General features: G+C 37.0%; 1 protein-coding gene across 2 annotated transcripts in view; it reads left to right on the forward strand.

The window, feature by feature from the left end:
- The window catches only part of ACAD9 (acyl-CoA dehydrogenase family member 9), a 61,176-nt gene that overhangs the window by 12,083 nt on the left and 30,944 nt on the right, over positions 1-18,149 (forward strand). For both annotated transcript variants that reach the window (XM_037037682.1, XM_037037683.1), the window contains exon 2: positions 3,733-3,826. In XM_037037682.1, coding sequence (XP_036893577.1) covers positions 3,733-3,826 — 94 coding nt within the window. The remainder of the gene's footprint in view (positions 1-3,732; positions 3,827-18,149) is intronic.

Raw genomic sequence — 18,149 nt, forward strand, 5'->3', positions numbered from 1 at the left:
TGCCTTGCAGAAGGCCTTTCTGGATTAAGATAATTAGATGTGCTATTTGCTTCTTAGATTGGAGTATCCAGTTTTTTCCATAGGTTTGGGAAGTTCTCATTGATTATGTGTTTGAATAGGCTTTCTGTTCCGTTTTTTTCCCCCTTCTTCTGGTATACTCATTATGCTTATATTGTTCTTTCGGATGGAGTCAGATAGTTCTCGTAGAGTTCATTTCTTCTTTTTTTTTTAGACCCCAGCCTATCTTTTCTTTCATCTGAGTCATTTCTGGATTTCTGTTATGTCTAATTCTTTTCTCCATCTGGTCCTCTCTGTTTCCTAAGCTCGCTGGTTCATACTTCATTTCTTTTATTGAGTTCTTCAGCTCCAGAATTTCTGTTTGGTTCTTTTCCATAATTTCAGTCTTTTTGGTAAAGTAGTCCCTTTTTCATTGATTTTATTCCAGAGTTCATTAAACTGCCTTTCTGAGTTTTCATGTATCTTGTTTTTCCCCCCAGAACTGCAATCTTGAATTCTCTGTCATTTAAATAACTTACTTCTATGCTTTTAAGTTTATTTTCTGAAGGTTTTATATATTTTCGTTTATTTATTTATTTTTAGAGAGAGGAGATGGGAAGGAGAGTGGGAGAGAAACATAAATGTGTGGTTGCCTCTCATGTGTCCCTTACTGGGGACCTGGCCTGCAACCCAGGCATGTGCCCTGAGTAGGAATCAAACTGGTGACCCTTTGCTTCACAGGCCTGTGCTCAATCCACTGAGATACACCAGCCAGGGCTCTGAATTCAGGTTTTTCATTTTCTTTGTAAGCTACCTTGTTACCTTGGTTGTTCATAGTATTTGATGGATTATTTCTCTGCCCAGAAATCTATGGGAATAAAATCTGCTCTTAAAAAAAGTCTCTGACACTTGTATTTAGCAGGTTGGTAATAAGTAACCTTTCTTTTCTTTTCCAGTAGGTGGCACTGAAGTGTAAGTTTTTATTTTCTCTTTTGTGTCTGCCGTTTCAGGGATCTCTGTGGGGTGGTGTTGCCTGGGCTCTGTATTCCCTGGGGATGTGGGCATCCTCCTCTGTAATCAGGTCGCCTCAGTTTCCGGGTGCCGTCTTTATGAGGGATTATGGTAGATGGAGAGGTTCCAGTCCCTTGAGATCCTAGCACTGCAACTAGATGCTAACAGCAGTGTTGTCTTAAGTAGGGTGTTTTAGATGCTTCTGTTGAACACTGCTGTGATGTGTGAGGACGGGGTGGACTGGGGGAGGCTGGTTAGTGCATTTGTGGCTTTGTTCTCCTCCCGGTAATGATGGCTACCAGAACTGTAGTTCTCTAAGACTCAGCCTGTAGATCTTCTCATCTGTAATCCTACCTAGGAAGATCTAACTCAGTATTGTTGCTTTTAATACCATCATTATTCTGATGTTGCATATTTATTTCTCCGTCTCAGATTTCTCCCTTGAACTCCAGAGTCCTTTCTCCTAAAAGCTTCACTTAGATGTCTGATAGCATTTCAGATTTAGTGTATGCAAAACTGAGTTCCTGGTCTCTCCACTCAATCCTGCTCCTCCCACCAGTCTTCTTTATCATGGATGGTGGCGACTCTGTTGTTCAACTTGTTAGGCCAGATACCTGAAGTCACCTTTGATGCCTCTTACTCTCATAATCCACAACTAATCTGACAGCAGACCTTGTTTTCTCTACCTTAAGGTTCTATTTAGAATCTGACCGCTTTTAAACACCTTCACCACTCTTGCCCTTATTCATGTCAATGTCATGTCCTACAGCATTACTGTTGTTTGAGTGGGAACATGGCATCTGAAATGCTCAGAATCTATGACCTTTAAGATCATCTAGGCCAGTAGTTGTCACACTCCTCCTCAGCTGGACCCTCACTGTTCACGGAGCGTCTCTGGGGCTACTGCTGGGACCAGTGGGAAGTTGAATGAGAGACATTTGGGTCACAACCGGAGCAGCTTGACTTTTACCTGTTTTATATGTCTGGTTTCTGCACCAGATTTAGTTGAAAAATTTGTTTTTCTGCTTTAAGAAATATAATCTTTTGTGGCTGATTAGATATTTAAAGGCTGCAGGGGGAAGATTGAAGACTCCTCTGCGTTGAAGACCTTGTCTTGAGACACTTGGTGAGAGGTGCCATGAGGAGAGGCAGGGCTTCTGGGGGCCGGCAGCTCATGATGTGCGACATCCGTTCTCAGCAGCTGTAGGTCCAAATCCAAATACTCTTGTCATGCTGGCAAGAATATCTGGAGCCCTAAAATCCAGAGGGACTGAGAACACAGCGCCATGATTTTAGGTAATATGTAATATAGCCTACTGGGAAACCCTGGGACAGTCAGAAATATTGGCCACCCATTGGTTTGAGATAGAAGTTTAAAGCGAATTTGTGTTCCAGTTATGAGGTTGAGGCAAGAGCCGGTCTCTGATACAAATAATTAGAGTCACTTTATTCCCCAGGGCACATCTGGTTTGAGCCTCACGGCTATCTTCTGAGATATCTGTAACAGGAGAAAAACTAACACTAACAAAGGCTGTGAGACTTATCCAAGTCACACAGCTAAGAAGGAACAGAGCCAAGGCTGATCTGCCGTAGCAGTTGTGCCTCCTTCAGTGACCCCGTTACCTTACGCTTTCAGCCTAAGTAACAGATGTCATCATATGGGGAATGGAGTCTGGAGTATGCAGCTGGATGAGAATCTGACAAGATGTCAGACTTTATAATCACAGTATGTTCCAGTCAGCAGTAGCATTCTTTTCTGTTTATTGATTTGAGAAAGATATATGTTTATATAGAGAGGGAGAAACATCAGTCTGCTGTTTCACTCATTTATGCATTCATAGGTTGCTTCTCATGTATACCCTGGCTGGGGATTGAACCCTCAACCTTGGTGTTATGGAACAACACTAACCAACTGAGCTACCCAGCCACAGCAGCTGTAGTATCTCTGAACTCACAAAATAACTAATGTAATATTTTACATTTTAGTAAAGCGCTTTCACACCAATTATCTTCCATGATTCTCACAATGACCTTGAGTAAATGTTAGCACCATATTATGGGTGAGAAAATGGAAGTGTGGAGAGGTACAGGTTTGGTGGAGGCTGCACAGTTGGTGAGCTGCAGATCAAGGAACAGAACACAGGGCTTTGAAATGTTAGCCCAAGGCTCTTTACTTTGTGGGAAAATCATCATTAACTTGTTATTGCTAGGGAAAGCAATCAGATTCAGTAATAAATCTGCTTGAGTAGGGGAGGAGGATGTATCTAGGTGGTGGAGACCAACATACAATTCCTGCATCTGACGTACCATCTGTGGTTTGCTTTCCGATTCCTTCACGCAGTAATGTCCTGCCTACCAGATATGGATTCTAGNGCACAGTTGGTGAGCTGCAGATCAAGGAACAGAACACAGGGCTTTGAAATGTTAGCCCAAGGCTCTTTACTTTGTGGGAAAATCATCATTAACTTGTTATTGCTAGGGAAAGCAATCAGATTCAGTAATAAATCTGCTTGAGTAGGGGAGGAGGATGTATCTAGGTGGTGGAGACCAACCTACAATTCCTGCATCTGATGTACCATCTGTGGTTTGCTTTCTGATTCCTTCAAGCAGTAATGTCCTGCCTACCAGATATGGATTCTAGCAAATCTGTTTCCTTTTCAACTAATATTACCACTTTGGAAAGTTGCAAAAAATTCATTTTCACTAAGTGTTTATCATTTTTAGAAAGAAGTTTTCCCATTTCCAGAAGTTAGCCAAGATGAACTTAATGAAATCAATCAGTTTGTGGGACCCATAGAAAAGTTCTTCACTGAAGAAGGTACGTGTGGTTTTCCTTATTATTACCCATTTCCATTTTAAGGGCAATGCTTTGGTGTTTATATTAGAAGCTGTACACAGAGGAGAAGCTCTCTTGAGTGCCATGGGGAAATAGTGTCTGTTGACACTATTTTGCTTTATGGATTGTCTCAATGTCTATTCGATTATATGTGATTTTAAGATGTCTAGTTTAGTGTTTCTGAAAGTATCTGATGAAGGACCACATTTAAACATTTCCAGAGTATTGCAGACCGACACTTTTGTACAATCAGTACCAATGAACAACTAGAGAAATGAAATGAAAAAAAGCCAAAGACTTAAAAATATAAGCCCATATGTACTTGGTTGAGTAGCAATGTAAAATTGCTGTAAATATTTCTAAAAGTCTACTCCAATTTCTGTACTTAGCTTATTATGATCCAGGAATAGTTTGTGGACCAACAGCAGGCTGCAGGCTGCAGGTTGAGGGTACCAGTGTGGATGTAGGATCCCTCCCTCAGAGCGGTCAGCCAACCCTGAGGGCTCACGGGGGAGCAGTGATGGTAGATTGACAGCAGTGCTTCTTCCCCACTGAGGGCCCCGAAGGTTCTTGTTCATGTGGGTTTTATCTAGCAGTATGTGCCTTATGAGAGATTAAAACAGAAATTCAAAAAATACTGTGTTCGTTTATTTCTTTATTTAAAAATAGTAAACCCATTATATAGTAACATAAATATTTTTCATGAAAAAAGAATATCTCCAAACAAAAAAATAGTGGAGTAGTTTTTTTATAGTTTTCTGAGTCTATTAAGTATTTGATTTATTGTAATATGCAGCAACAGATGAGAGAATTCAGTTGGCACCAGATGGAATCTAGCAGAATTCTCATATCTGTGTGTATACATTTAGTCTGTGATACATATCATGAATTCTTTGGAAAACTGCCCTGTACAACCATGACAGAATTGGAATTAAAATAGTTTGACACTGGACTCCTTGGAAGTGTCTCAGACCCCCCAGGTGCACTTTTAGAATTGCTGCTCTATATCATTAACTGTNCCCGAAGGTTCTTGTTCATGTGGGTTTTATCCAGCAGTATGTGCCTTATGAGAGATTAAAACAGAAATTCAAAAAATACTGTGTTCGTTTATTTCTTTATTTAAAAATAGTAAACCCATTATATAGTAACATAAATATTTTTCATGAAAAAAGAATATCTCCAAACAAAAAATAGTGGAGTAGTTTTTTTATAGTTTTCTGAGTCTATTAAGTATTTGATTTATTGTAATATGCAGCAACAGATGAGAGAATTCAGTTGGCCCTAGATGGAATCTAGCAGAATTCTCATATCTGTGTGTATACATTTAGTCTGTGATACATATCATGAATTCTTTGGAAAACTGCCCTGTACAACCATGACAGAATCGGAATTAAAATAGTTTGACACTGGACTCCTTGGAAGTGTCTCAGACCCCGCCAGGTGCACTTTTAGAATTGCTGCTCTATATCATTAACTGTTGGTGTGTTGTTAGTTTAAAACGTTGCTTAGTTGTATATCTATCTTTTGATATTTAGATGTATTTATTTTTATTTTTGTTCTCGTTATCTTCTTATTTACACCTTTTTTTTTCAGTTCCTTAGTCCCTTGTTTTATTTATTTATTTTTTTACTTTATGTCCACTATCTGATTTGTGGGGGATTTTTTAAGCCTTATCGAGGTATTTAAAGTTTAGAGTTTGATAAATTTTGACATATGTGTACCTCCAAGGAATCATCAACACGATTAAGGTGATAAACATACCTATTATCCCTAAAAGTTTTCTCATGTCCTTTTCACTGCCTCCCTGTCCCTAGCATATCATTAATCTGCTCTCTGTCACAGTACGTTAGTTTGCATTTTCTGGAGTATTATTTAAATATAATCATAAATTATGTATGGTTTTAAAAATATTTTATTTTTTAATTTTATTTTAATTGTTCAAGTACAGTTTTCTGTCTTTTACTCCCATCCCAGCCCTCCCCACCCCATTTCCACCCCCCCTAGGTTTTGTCCATGTGTCCTTTATACTTGTTCCTGTGAATCCTTCCCCTTTTCCCCTGAAATTCCCTCCCCTCTCCCCTCTGGTCACTGTCCGCCTGTTCTCTATTTCAGTGTCTTTGGTTATATTTTGCTTGCTTGTTTGTTTTGTTGTTTAGGTTCCTGTTAAAGGTGAGATCATACAGTATTTGTCTTTCACCACCTGGCTTGTTTCGCTTGGCATACTGCTTTCCAATTCCATCCATGCTGTTGCAAAGGGTAGGAGCTCCTTCTTTCTTTCTGCTGCATACATTATGTATGCTTTTATCCAGCTTTTTTCAACATAACTTTGATTTTCACTATTTGCATATACAAATGGTTTATTCCTTTTTAATGCTGAGTAGTGTTTCTTTGTATGAGTATACTAAAAATTTGTTTATCCATTCACTTGTTAATTAACATTTGGTATCCAGTATATCTATCATTAAAAAAGATGTCATGAACATTTTTCTGAGTCTGGTGTAGATAATACCCAGAAGTGGAATGTCTGAGCTATATGATCGGTGTGTGTTTAACTCTTTAAGAAACTGCCAAACTATTTTCCAAACTGGTTACTACTTTACATTCCCACTAGCAGTGTGTTAAAGTTCTGGTTGCTCTACATTTTCACCAACACTTGGTATGATCAGTCATTTTAGTTTTAGCCCTTCTAGTGGGTGTGTTGTCTCAATATGGTTATGATTTGCATGTTGACTAATGATGTTGGGAATTTTTTCATAGGCTTATTTGCCATCTGAATTCCTTTTTTGGGGTGAATGTCTTTCAGATATTTTATGCATTAAAAGATAATGGGTGTGTTATACTACTGAGTTGTTAAGAAGTCTTTTTATATTTTATATATGAGTATTTTGTCCAATATATGTTTAGCAAAATTTTTTCATGGTTTCTGGTTTGACCTTTTTATTTTATTAAGTATCTGTTAAGGAGCAAAAGTTTTTAATGTTAATTAAATGGATTTTTTTCTTTCTTAATTCATGATTTTTGTATTTTATATATAAGAAATCTGTGAAATCAAGGTCATGATGGTTGTTTTTTGTCTAGATTTTCTTTCAGAAGGTTTATATTTTCAACTTTTAGTTTCTAGATTTGTGATCCATTTCCAGTTGATTTTGTATATGATGTGAGGTAAAGTTTGAGAATGATTTTTTCTGCATACAACTACCCAATTGTTCCAGCAACATTTATTAAAAATATTGTCCTTTCGTGTTTAATTGACCCTGGTACCTTTGTCAAAGATCAACTGACCAGAGGATTCTGGGAAGACAGTAGTGTAGGGAGCACCAGAAATCTGTCTCCCCACCTAGACAACAACTGCACTGGCAAAATCTGTTTTGGAGCTCTGAATTCTGTTGAAGGTTTGCGATTTCAGGGGAAGACTTGAACAGTGAATTGCAGGTAATTTGGATACATTTTAGCTGTGAGCACAGTTGCACCTAACCCTAGCCCTGAAGCAGACAGCTGTAAACTTATTCCTGGATCGGTTTGAACACAGCTTCTGGGAGCCCCAGTGGGCAAAAAGGACTCTGTCCATCAAATACCAGGCATCTGTGCTCTGATTGCTGCTTTTGACCACACGAGTTACAGGCAAAGAGACAGAAATCATTGTTTTTGTACCTCTCCCCATTGTTGTAAGTCCATCCCCCATTGGCTGAAATAACTTCCAGGAGACTTAAAAGACTGTACCTCCTCCTTCATTTTTCCACTCTTCTGGGAACCAGATTGAAGACTAGAACTTTCTAAAGCAACCACATATATGTAGGAAATTAGATAATCACCACACATTCCCAGGGAAAGGCACAGACTCAAAAGACCTGAGAAGATCTTAAATTTACATCTCAGGCTGATCCTTGGCACAGACATGGCTCACAACAATTAACAAAAACAAAACCAAACCAAAATTACAAACAAACCAAAAACAATTATGTGGGACGGCAGAAAACTTAAATGCTTCTACACAGCAAAGGAACCAATTAAGAGAATGAAATGGCAACTTATGGAATGGGAGACAATATTTGCAAACCATACATTAGTAAGGGGTTAATATCCAAAATATATAAAGAACTCAATACAACTCAATAACAAAAAACTGGTTAAAAATAGAAGAATGAAATAGACATTTTCCCAAAGAAGACATTCAGATGGCCAGCAAGAACATGAAAAGATACTCAATGAATTATCAGGGAAATGCAAATAAAAACCATAATGAGATAATATCTCACACTTGTTAGAATGGCTGTTATCAAGAAGACAAAAGATAATAGGTGTTGGAGAGGATATAGAGAAAAGGGAACCCTATACACTATTGGTGGGAATGCAAATTAGTACAGACACTATGGAAAACAGTATGGAGATTCCTTAAAAAATTAAAAATAGCATTGGCCGGTGTGGCTTGGTTAGTTGGAGTGTCGTCCCATAACCGAAGGATTGCAGGTTTGATTCCCAGTCAGTGCACATGCCTGGGTTGGAGGTTTGCTCCTTAGTCTGGGCATGGTGTGAGTGTGTATGATCCCCAGTCCAGGCAAGTGCAGGAGGCAGCCGATTGATGCTTCTCTCTCTTCCTTCCTCTCTTTCTAAAAGCAATGAAAAAATGTCCTCGGATAAAGATAAAAAAATTAATAATAGAATTACCACAAGATCCAGCAATTACACTTTTACATATGTACCCAAAAGAAGTAAAAATGGGGTATCAAAGAGGTATATTCATTCCATGTTTATCGCATAATAGCCAAGACATGGAAACAGTCTAAATGCCTGTCAGCTAATGAATGGAATAGTGTGTGTGTGTGTGTGTGCGCGCGCGCGCGCACGCGTGCGTGTATGTACATATAATAGAATATTTTTCAGTGATGAGAAAGCAGAAATTCCTGCATGTCATAACATAGACCTTGATGACATTATGCTAAGTGAGATAAGTTAGAGAAAGACACATACTATATGATACTGCTCATATGTGGACTCTAAAAAAGCTGAACTTGTAAAAACAGAGTTGAATGGCGGTTACCAGGAACTGTGGGGTGAGGAAATAGTAGAAATGTTGTTTAAAGGCTACAGACTTGCAACTGGTAGATAGAGACCTAATGCACAGTTTAGTGATTATAGGTAACAGTGCTGTATTATAAACATCAAACATGCTAATAGACTAGATCTTAATTATTCCTATCACAAAAAAAGTAATTACATGACCATTTCTAGTTTTCTGAGGATATTCCACACTGTTTTCCACAGTGGCTGCAACAGTCTGCATTCCCACCAATAGTTCACTAGGGTTCCCTTTTCTCCACAGCCTCACCATCACTTCTTTGTTGCTTTGTTTATGATGGCCATCCTGACTGGTGTGGAGTGGTATCTCATTGTGGTTTTAATGTGCATCTCTCTGATAGCTAGTGATGCTGAGCATCCTTTCATATGTCTCTGGACCCTCTGTATGTCCTCCTTGGGGAATTGTCTGTTCAGGTCCTTTGCCCATTTTTTTATTGCATTGTTTATCTTCCTGGAGTGGAGTCCTGTGAGTTTTTTATATATTTTGGAGATCAAACCCTTGTCTGAGATATGTTTGGCAAATATATTTTTTATGCAGTTGGTTCCCATTTCATTTTGCCGATGTTTTCTTTAGCCATGCAGAAGCTTTTCATTTGATGAAATCCCATTTGTCTATTCTTTCCTTTATGTCCCTTGCTCTAGGGAACATGTTGGTGAAAATATTGCTTCATGGAATATTTGAGATTTTCATGCCTATGTTCTCTTGTAGGACATTTATGGTGTCACAACTTATATTTAAGTCTTTTATTCACCTTGAGTTTATTTTTGTGTGGTGTAAGTTGGTAATCAGGTTTCTTTGTCTTGCACGTAGCTGTCCAAATGTACCAACACCATTTGTTGAAGAGGCTATTTTTACTACATTTTACAGTTCTGCCCCCTTTATCAAATATTGACCATGGAGGCTTATTGCTAGGTTGTTTTTTTTTTTTTAAGATTTATTTATTTATTTATCCTTTAGAGGGGAAGGAGAGAGGGAGAGAAACATCAATGTATGGTTGCCTTTTGTGCGTCCCCTGTTGGGAGTTAGCCCGCAAGGAACCGGCCTGCAACCCAGGCATGGGAATCGAACCGCGATCGTCTGGTTCGCAGGCCCGTGCTCAATCCGCTGAGCTATGCCAGCCAGGGCTATTGCTAGGTTTTTTATTCAGTTCCATTGATCTGTGTGTCTGTTCTTATGCCAGTACCAGGCTGTTTTGTTTACCGTGGCCTTTAATATAGTTTTATAACCGGTATTGTGATCCTTCCTACTCTGCTCTTCTTTCTCAAAATTGCTGAGGCTCTTTGGGGTCATTTATGGTTCATGTAATTTTTTAAAATGTTTGTTCTATAGCTGTGAAATATGTCATTGGTATTTTAATAAGGATTGTGTGAAATGTATAAATTCCATGCAAATTGTTGGGTAACCTGGACATTTTGATGGTGTTGATTCTTCCAATCCACGAAGATGGTATATTTTCCCATTTATTGTGTCTTCCTTAATTTCTTTCTTCAGTATTGTTTAGTTTTCTGAGTATAGGTATTTCATGAGTATAAACCTTCGTAAGATTTATTCTTAGGTACTTTATATTTCCTGTTGCTATAGCAAATGGGATTTTTTTCTTGTTTTCTGATTATGGTCTTTCATTGTTGATGTATAAAAATGCCTTTGATATCTGAATATTGACTTACAACCCTGCTTGTTTGCCAGATTTGCCTATTAGGTTGAGAAGTTTTGGGGGTGGAGTTTACAGGGGTTTCTATGTAGACTATCATATCCTGTACAAAAAGTGACGGTTTTATTTCCTCCTTTCCATTTTGGATGCCTTTTATTTCTCCTTCTTGTCTGATTGCTGTGGCTAAAACTTCTAATACTATGTTGAATAGAAGTGGTGAAAGCATATATCCTTGTCTTGTTCTTCATCTTAGGAGGAAAGCTCTAAGTTTTTGCCCATCGAATATGATGTTGGCTATAGCTCTCTCATATATGACCTTTATTATGTTGAGGAATGCTCCCTCTATTCCCACTTTGTTGAGTAGTTTTATCATAAATGGGTGCTGTACCTTATCAAATGCTTTTTCTGCATCTATTGATGTGACCATGTGGTTTTTGTTTATGTGATGTATTACATTTTTTGATTCACGAATATTGTACCAACCTTGCATCCATGGGATAAATCCCCCTTAATCATGGTGTATGAGCTTTTTGATGTATTGTTGGATGCAGTTTGCCAGTACTTCGTTGAGGGTTGTAGCATCCATGTTCATCAGTGATACTGGCCTGAAGTTTCTTTCTTTGTTTTGTCTTTATCTGATTTTAGAATCAGGATGATGCGGGCTTTGTGAAAAGAGTTTGGGAGTCTTCCCTCTTCTTGGATTTTTTGTAATAGTCTATGAAGGATAGGGGTTAGCTCTTCCTTAAATGCTTTGTAAAATTCTCCTGTGAAACCATCCAGTCCCGGGCTTTTGTGTGATGGGAGTTTTTTGATTACTGCTTCAGTTTCACCAGCTGTTATAGCTATTATTGGTCCGTTCAGTCTTTCTACTTCTTCATTCAGCTTTGGAAGACTTTATTTTTCTAGAAATTTGTCCACCTCACCTAGGTTTTCAAATTTCTTGGTATATAGTTAGTTGTTCATAGTAATTTCTTACAATCTTTTGTATTTCTGTAGTATCAGTTGTAATCCCTCCTATCCCTCCTCCTTCATTTCTGATTGTGGTTATTTGGGTCCCCTCTCTTTTTTCCTTTTTTAATTTTAATTTTTTAAATATATTTTATTGAACATGCTATTATAGTCCCATTTTTCCCCCTTTACACCCCTCCACCCTGCACAACCCCTCCCACCCACATTCCCCCCCTTTAGTTCATGTCCATGTGTCATACTTATACGTTCCTTGGCTTCTACATTTCCCATACTTTTCTTACCCTCCCCCTGCCTATTTTCTACAGGGGGAGGATTTTGTTTATTTTTCAAGCAACCAGGTCCTTGATTTATTGATCTTTTGAATTGTTCTTTTAGTCTGTGTTGTTTAATTTTGCTCTGATCTTGGTTAGTTCCTTCCTTCTGCTCACTCTGGCTTTGTTTGTTGTTGTTCCTGCACTTCTTTTAGATGTAGGGTTAGGTTATTTATTTGTGAAACAAATGGAAATGTTTCTGTTTTAGGTGAGGCTGTATCATTATGAACTTTCCTCTCAGGGCTGCCTTTGCTGTGTTCCGTGCGTTTTGCGTTGTTGTGAGTTCATTTTCATTTGTTTCCAGAAAGTTTTTGATTTCTTCCTTGATCTCATTTAAATTTTTTTAAATTGTTGTTCAAGTACAGTTTTCTGCCTTTTACTTCCATCCCATCCCACCCTCTCTTGATCTCATTCTTAACCCATTCATTGTTTAGTAGCTTGCTATCCAATCCCCATGTGTTTTAGTGTTTTTCAGTTTTTTCTTTGAGATTGGTGTTTAGTTTCCGTCCCTTGTGATCAGAGAACATGCTTGATATGATTACAGTTTTCTTGAATTTGTTGAGACTTGTTTTGTGTCCTATCATGTAGTCTATCTTTGAAAATGTTCCATGTGCATTTGAAAAGAATGCGTATTTGCTTCTTTGGGATGAAAGGTTCCATATATGTACATTAAGTCCATTTGATCTAGGACATTGTTCAGTGCCTCAATATTGTTAATATTTTGTTTGGAAGATCTGTTTTTGACATTGTGAAATTAAAATTCCATACTCTAATAGTGTGCTGTCAGTATCTTTCTTGAAGTCCTCCAAGATTTCCCTTATGTGTTTGCGTGCTCCCTTGTGGGGTGCACATATGTTTATGATGTTTGTCTTCTTGATGGATTCTTCCCTTGAGTATTATAGAGTGCCTTTCTGAGTCTGTTTTTATGACCCATAGTTCTGAAGACTATTTTGTCTGATAGGATTTTTGCTATCCTGGTTTCTTTTTTCTCTGTCCATTTTCTTGGAATATGTTTTTCCAGCCCTTCACTTTCAGCCTGTGTAGGTCTTTTGTTCTGAGGTGGGTCTCTTGTAGGCAGCATATGTGTGGGTCATGATTTCTTATCCATTTAGCTACTCTGTATCTTTTGATTGGAGCATTTAACCCATTAACATATAAGTTATTATTGTTAGATATTTATTTATTTTCCCCTGTTTATGCCTGTGTTCCTCTCTTTCATGGTTCATTTCTTTTTGTTGCTCAGTAGTCTTCTGTGGATTACCTGTAGATTATCAGTTTGTTGACTGTTTTAGTTGTGAAGTATGTGTGGGTTGTTTTCACTTTGGAGGCTGTGCAATAAAATTCCTATGTATTTGTGTAGTTGATTTGGTGTCAACATCTTTTCATTTCTCTGTATTAAATGTCCAGTAGTGCAATCGCTTGGTCTTAAGTAATTTGTGTTTAGTTTGTTAAGAGAGTAGCAAATTATTCTCAGAATGGCTGTACCACTTTATATTTACACCATCAATGTGTGATTTTCCTAGTTTCTGTGCTTTTTGCCAAGATTTGTTGTTGTCATTGTAGTCTGTTATTTTTTTTTTAAATGTGGCCATTCTGATAGCTGTGGAGTGATACCTCATTGTGATTTTAATTTGCGTTTTACTAATAGCTAATGATGTTGAACATTTTCTCGTGTTTTAGGTGTTCTCTTTAGTGAATACGGTTGGTTTTTGTATGCTGGTTTCATATCCTGTACCTTGATTAAACTCATTTATTAGTTCCAGGAGTTTTTCTGTTAGGTCTCAGAGGATTTTCTACACAGACAGTTGTGTTGTTGGCGATAGGGACGGTTTCTTGTCTTGGCTTTCCTTTCTTTTCTCTGTTTTACTGCAGTGCCTAAAACCCCCCATGTGTTGTGTTGAACGAGAGCTTTGAGAGCAGACTCTCTTCCCTGGTTCCCGATTTTAGGGAGACGTCATTCATCTTTAAGTGTGATGTTAGCTGTGCATTGTGTTCTGTAGAGTTTCTTTATTAGATTCGGAAGTTTCCTTTTATTTCTAGTTTGCTGAGAGTTTTCATCATAAATTGTGTCAGAATTTTTCCATTGTTTTTCTGCATCTCTTGAGATAATTATGGTTTTCATCTTTATCCTGTTGACCCGATAACATACTTGTCTTTTGACTGCTGAGCTACTCTTACATTCCTAGGGTAATTCCCCCTGGTTGTGATGTATTACCTTTTTTTTTCTTATATTCTTGGATTCAATCTGCTGAAACTTTAAGAATTTTTCTATCTTTTTCTGAGGGATGTTTGTCTATAGTTTAATTTTCTCTGATATATCAGGATAATTCTGGCCTCATAGAATGAGTTGGAAAGTGTTTCTGTTTCTTTTAAGACTTTGTATAAAGTTGGTATGAAATGATTGACAGAGTTCAACAGTGAAGCCATTTGAGGCTAGTTTTCATAATGGAATAGTTTTAACTTTTCGCTTTCTTTAACAGATAGCGTACTATTCAGGTTATCTATTTCCTTTGTAAACTTTGATAGTTTGTTTCTTATAAGGAATTTATCCATTTAATCAAAGTTGTTGATTTTATTGACTTAATGGTGTTTATAATCTTCCCTTAATTTGTTATCCTTTAAAAGTTTGTTGGATCTTGTAGTAATATGTCCACTTTAAAATTTTTCTAGTAAGTATTCCATTTGTGATCAGAAAACATACTTTATGTAATTTGAATCCTCATATTTTTTGAGAGTTTTTTATGGCTCATAATATGGCCTATTTTTGTAAATGTTCTTCCATGTGTACCTAAAAATAATAAGTATTTCCCTGCTGTTTGGTTGTGTTTTACAAATGTCAGTTAGAGCTCATTGGTTGATACTGTTATTCAAATTTAATATATCCTTACAAATTTATATCTACTCTTTTCACAATTACTGAAAGATGTTGAAACTGCCAACTATAATTATGTATTTATATATATTTTTTTCTTTTCATTACTATCAGCTTTTTTCTTTATATATTTTGAAGGTTTGTTGTTCAGGATTGTTAGATCCTTATGATGTGTTCACCCCTGTGTCATTGTGAAATACCCTTCCTTGTCCCTGGGCATAGTCTTTGCTAACAAATGTACTTTGTCTGATACAAATGTGGCTATTCCAACTGTCTTTTGATTAATGTTAGCATGATACATCTTTTTTGGTCTTGTTGACTGATTTGTGCTTTTAAACTCAAAGTGGGTTTCTTTTCCAACTAATGAACACAGGTGGAATTTGGTAATACAAAACTACCATAAGCACCCACTGTAGTGAAACTTCATGTAGGCAAGTTCCACTAATAGATGGATGGGTGGAAGTTTGAGGAGAAACAGTTTATTTATGTAATCTTGAAGTAGCTCTCCTGTGATATTTATTAATGGCAAAGGTAAACTCTGTGGAGAATTTTGGCAAACGCCACCTTAAACAAGGGATCAAGGTTAGCATCACTAGTTGTAAGACTGACTTGGTGATGTACCCTCTCCTATGGTACACTGAGAAGGGCACATCACCTCTGGGGTGTTCTTTCCCAAAACACGTAGCTTCGGTCAAATCATTAGAAAACTGGCAAACCCAAATTGAGAGACATGTTTCAAAGTAACAGTGCTCTAAGTGTCAAGGTCATGAAAGACAAGGAAAGACTGAAGAACCATCACAGACTGGAGGGTAATAAAGAGACATTCAATTGAATACAGTGTGGGATCCTGGATTGAAACCTGGCACAGAAAAAAGACATTGATGGAACTCAAATTAATCCTCTAGTTTAGTTAATATTATGTGAATGTCAATTTCACAATTTTGATAATTTTCCATGGTTCTATGAGGTCCTGTTAGGGGAAGCTGGGTAGGGAGTGTATGGGAACTCTATACTATTTTTGCAACTTTAAAACTGGTGTTTCATAATAAAGGTATAAAAGAAAAATAATTAAGTGGTTTTCTTATAGGGCAGTGCAATTGAATGTTTTCTTTTTAAATACAGTTGGACAGTCTGTGCCTTTTAATTGTTCTTTCATATATAATTATTTTAATGTGATTATTGAAAGAGTTGGGTTTAACTCTGTCATCTAGCTGTTTTTTTAAATTTGTCCCGTTTCTTTTTTGTTCCCTTTTCCCTTTTTTTCTGTCTTCTTTTGAATTAATAGAGTATTGTTTTATTCCATTTAATCTCTTTTGTTGGTTTATTAATTCTGCCTCTTTTGTTTTTCAGTGGATGCTTTAGAGTTTATAGTTACACCTTCCCAATATTATACTACTTCACGTCCCATGGGAGAACCTTACTGCATTTCTGCTTTCCTGGCCCAGCTGCTGCTGTTTTACGCATTTTATTTCTACATTCAGTATAAACCTTATAGCACCTTGCTATTCTTTTTTTTCCTGTGGTAAAATATATGTAACATAAAATTTACCATTTTAGTCCTTGTTAAGTGTACAATTCAGTGGCATTAAGTATATTTACACTGTTGTGCAGCCATCACCGCTATCCATTTACAGAACCTTTTCATCATGCTATAAATTTTCTTGTTTTTAGTGTAATTTTTTAAATGAGAAAAAATTGTCTTAACATTTACTCGTCTAATTAATGTTTCTGTTGACCTTCATTCTCTCTAATAGTATCAGATTCCTTTTGGTACCATCATTCTTCCATGGGAGGGAATTATTTTAATGTTCCTTATAGTGCAGCTTTGCAGGGGATGAGTATTTTCTGCTTTTATGTATCTGAAAATGTCTTTTTCGTTCAGAGAGATCTATGTTGACATTATCTATCCTTCAGCCCTTTGTAGGTGTTACTCTACTCTCTTCTTTTTGGTTATTATTTCTTAAAATTTTTTTTTATCACCAACCACACTACATCCCCCACCGTCTCCTCTCCCACAGTTCACTGATGCTGGTATTTTTTTCATTTGGTGTTCTGTCTCATTTTGTGTAGTTTTTACTGTTACATCTTTAAGTTCACTAATCATTTCTGTAGTATTTACCGTAGTTTACTATTAATTCCATCCAGTGTTTTTCATCTCAAGTGTTTTGTCTTTCATCTCTGGCAGTTGACTTATGTCTTTTTATTTCTTCCATGTTTTGTTTTAACATGCTAATACTTTATTACATGGTTATAATAACTCATTTAATGTGCTTGTCTACTATCATCCCTGTTATTTCTAGGTAATTTTCAATTAATTGATTTTTCTTCTCAGTATAGATCATATTTTCCTGCCTCTTTATATGCCTGGTAGTTTTCTTTTGGATACCAGACATTGTGGATTTTACATTATTGGTGCTGGATATTTTGTGTGTTTGTGTACGTGTGTGTATTTAATATGTTCTTTGTTCTAGGTCACATCTAGTTAATGTTTCTATTGATCTTCATTCTCTCAAGTACTATCAGATTGCCTTTGGTACCAAAAGAACCTTACTGCATTTCTGCTTTCCTGGCCCAGCTGCTGGCCAGAAGCTTTATTCCTAAGTTTCTAGGGGAGAGTTTGATCCTTTCAAAGCTTCTTTTAAGTATTGTTGAGCAAGATCAGAGAAGTATGTAGGGCAACTTTTTTTGTTCCATTATTGTACCCTTCCCTCCAAACCTTTTTATACATCTTTTTTTCCTGTTTACCATCCCACCCCATGAAATTTTATGCTTTCTTATATATATATACACATATGCTTATGTGTTATATTTCTGTACTTTATACACCCTCTGACCCCCCCAAACCAACTTTTATTTCCTTGGGGGTGATACTACCTCTGTTGAAATACATGGTATAATGCTAATTCTTCTCTGTTAGTAAAATGTTACTCTTCCGAGTATAGGAACCAGTGCCCTATATTTTTACTATTTTAAGGCTGGAACACAAGCAGTCCCTTTTGCTTTATCTTGGCTGGAAGTGGAAGTCTCCCCAGATCCTGACAGTTTCTGAAAGTTAAACATGCCCTACTATACAGCCCAGTCATTCCACTCCAAAGTATTGGCCCATGAGAAATGAAAACAGAGCTACACAAAAACTTGAATATGAATGTTTGTAGAAGAAGCTTTATTTCTAAGAACCAAAAACTGGGAAGCACCCAAATGTCCATCAGGAGATGAATGGGTAAATGATTTTACACCCATTCAGTAGAGCAATGAAAGTAATAAAGGATTTATACATGCAACAAATAGATGAGTGTCAAGATCTTAGGCTGAGTCAGAGAAGTCAGACCAAAAAAGACACGTGTGGGATTCCACTTACAGAAAACTCAAAAATGCAGGTCAGTCTATAGATAACAAGACTAGTGGCTGTTAACAAGATTAGTGGT

The sequence above is a fragment of the Sturnira hondurensis genome, unplaced genomic scaffold, assembly GCF_014824575.4.
Source record: "Sturnira hondurensis isolate 20B ecotype Veracruz unplaced genomic scaffold, ASM1482457v3 Scaffold0023357, whole genome shotgun sequence".
Classification (NCBI taxonomy): domain Eukaryota; kingdom Metazoa; phylum Chordata; class Mammalia; order Chiroptera; family Phyllostomidae; genus Sturnira; species Sturnira hondurensis.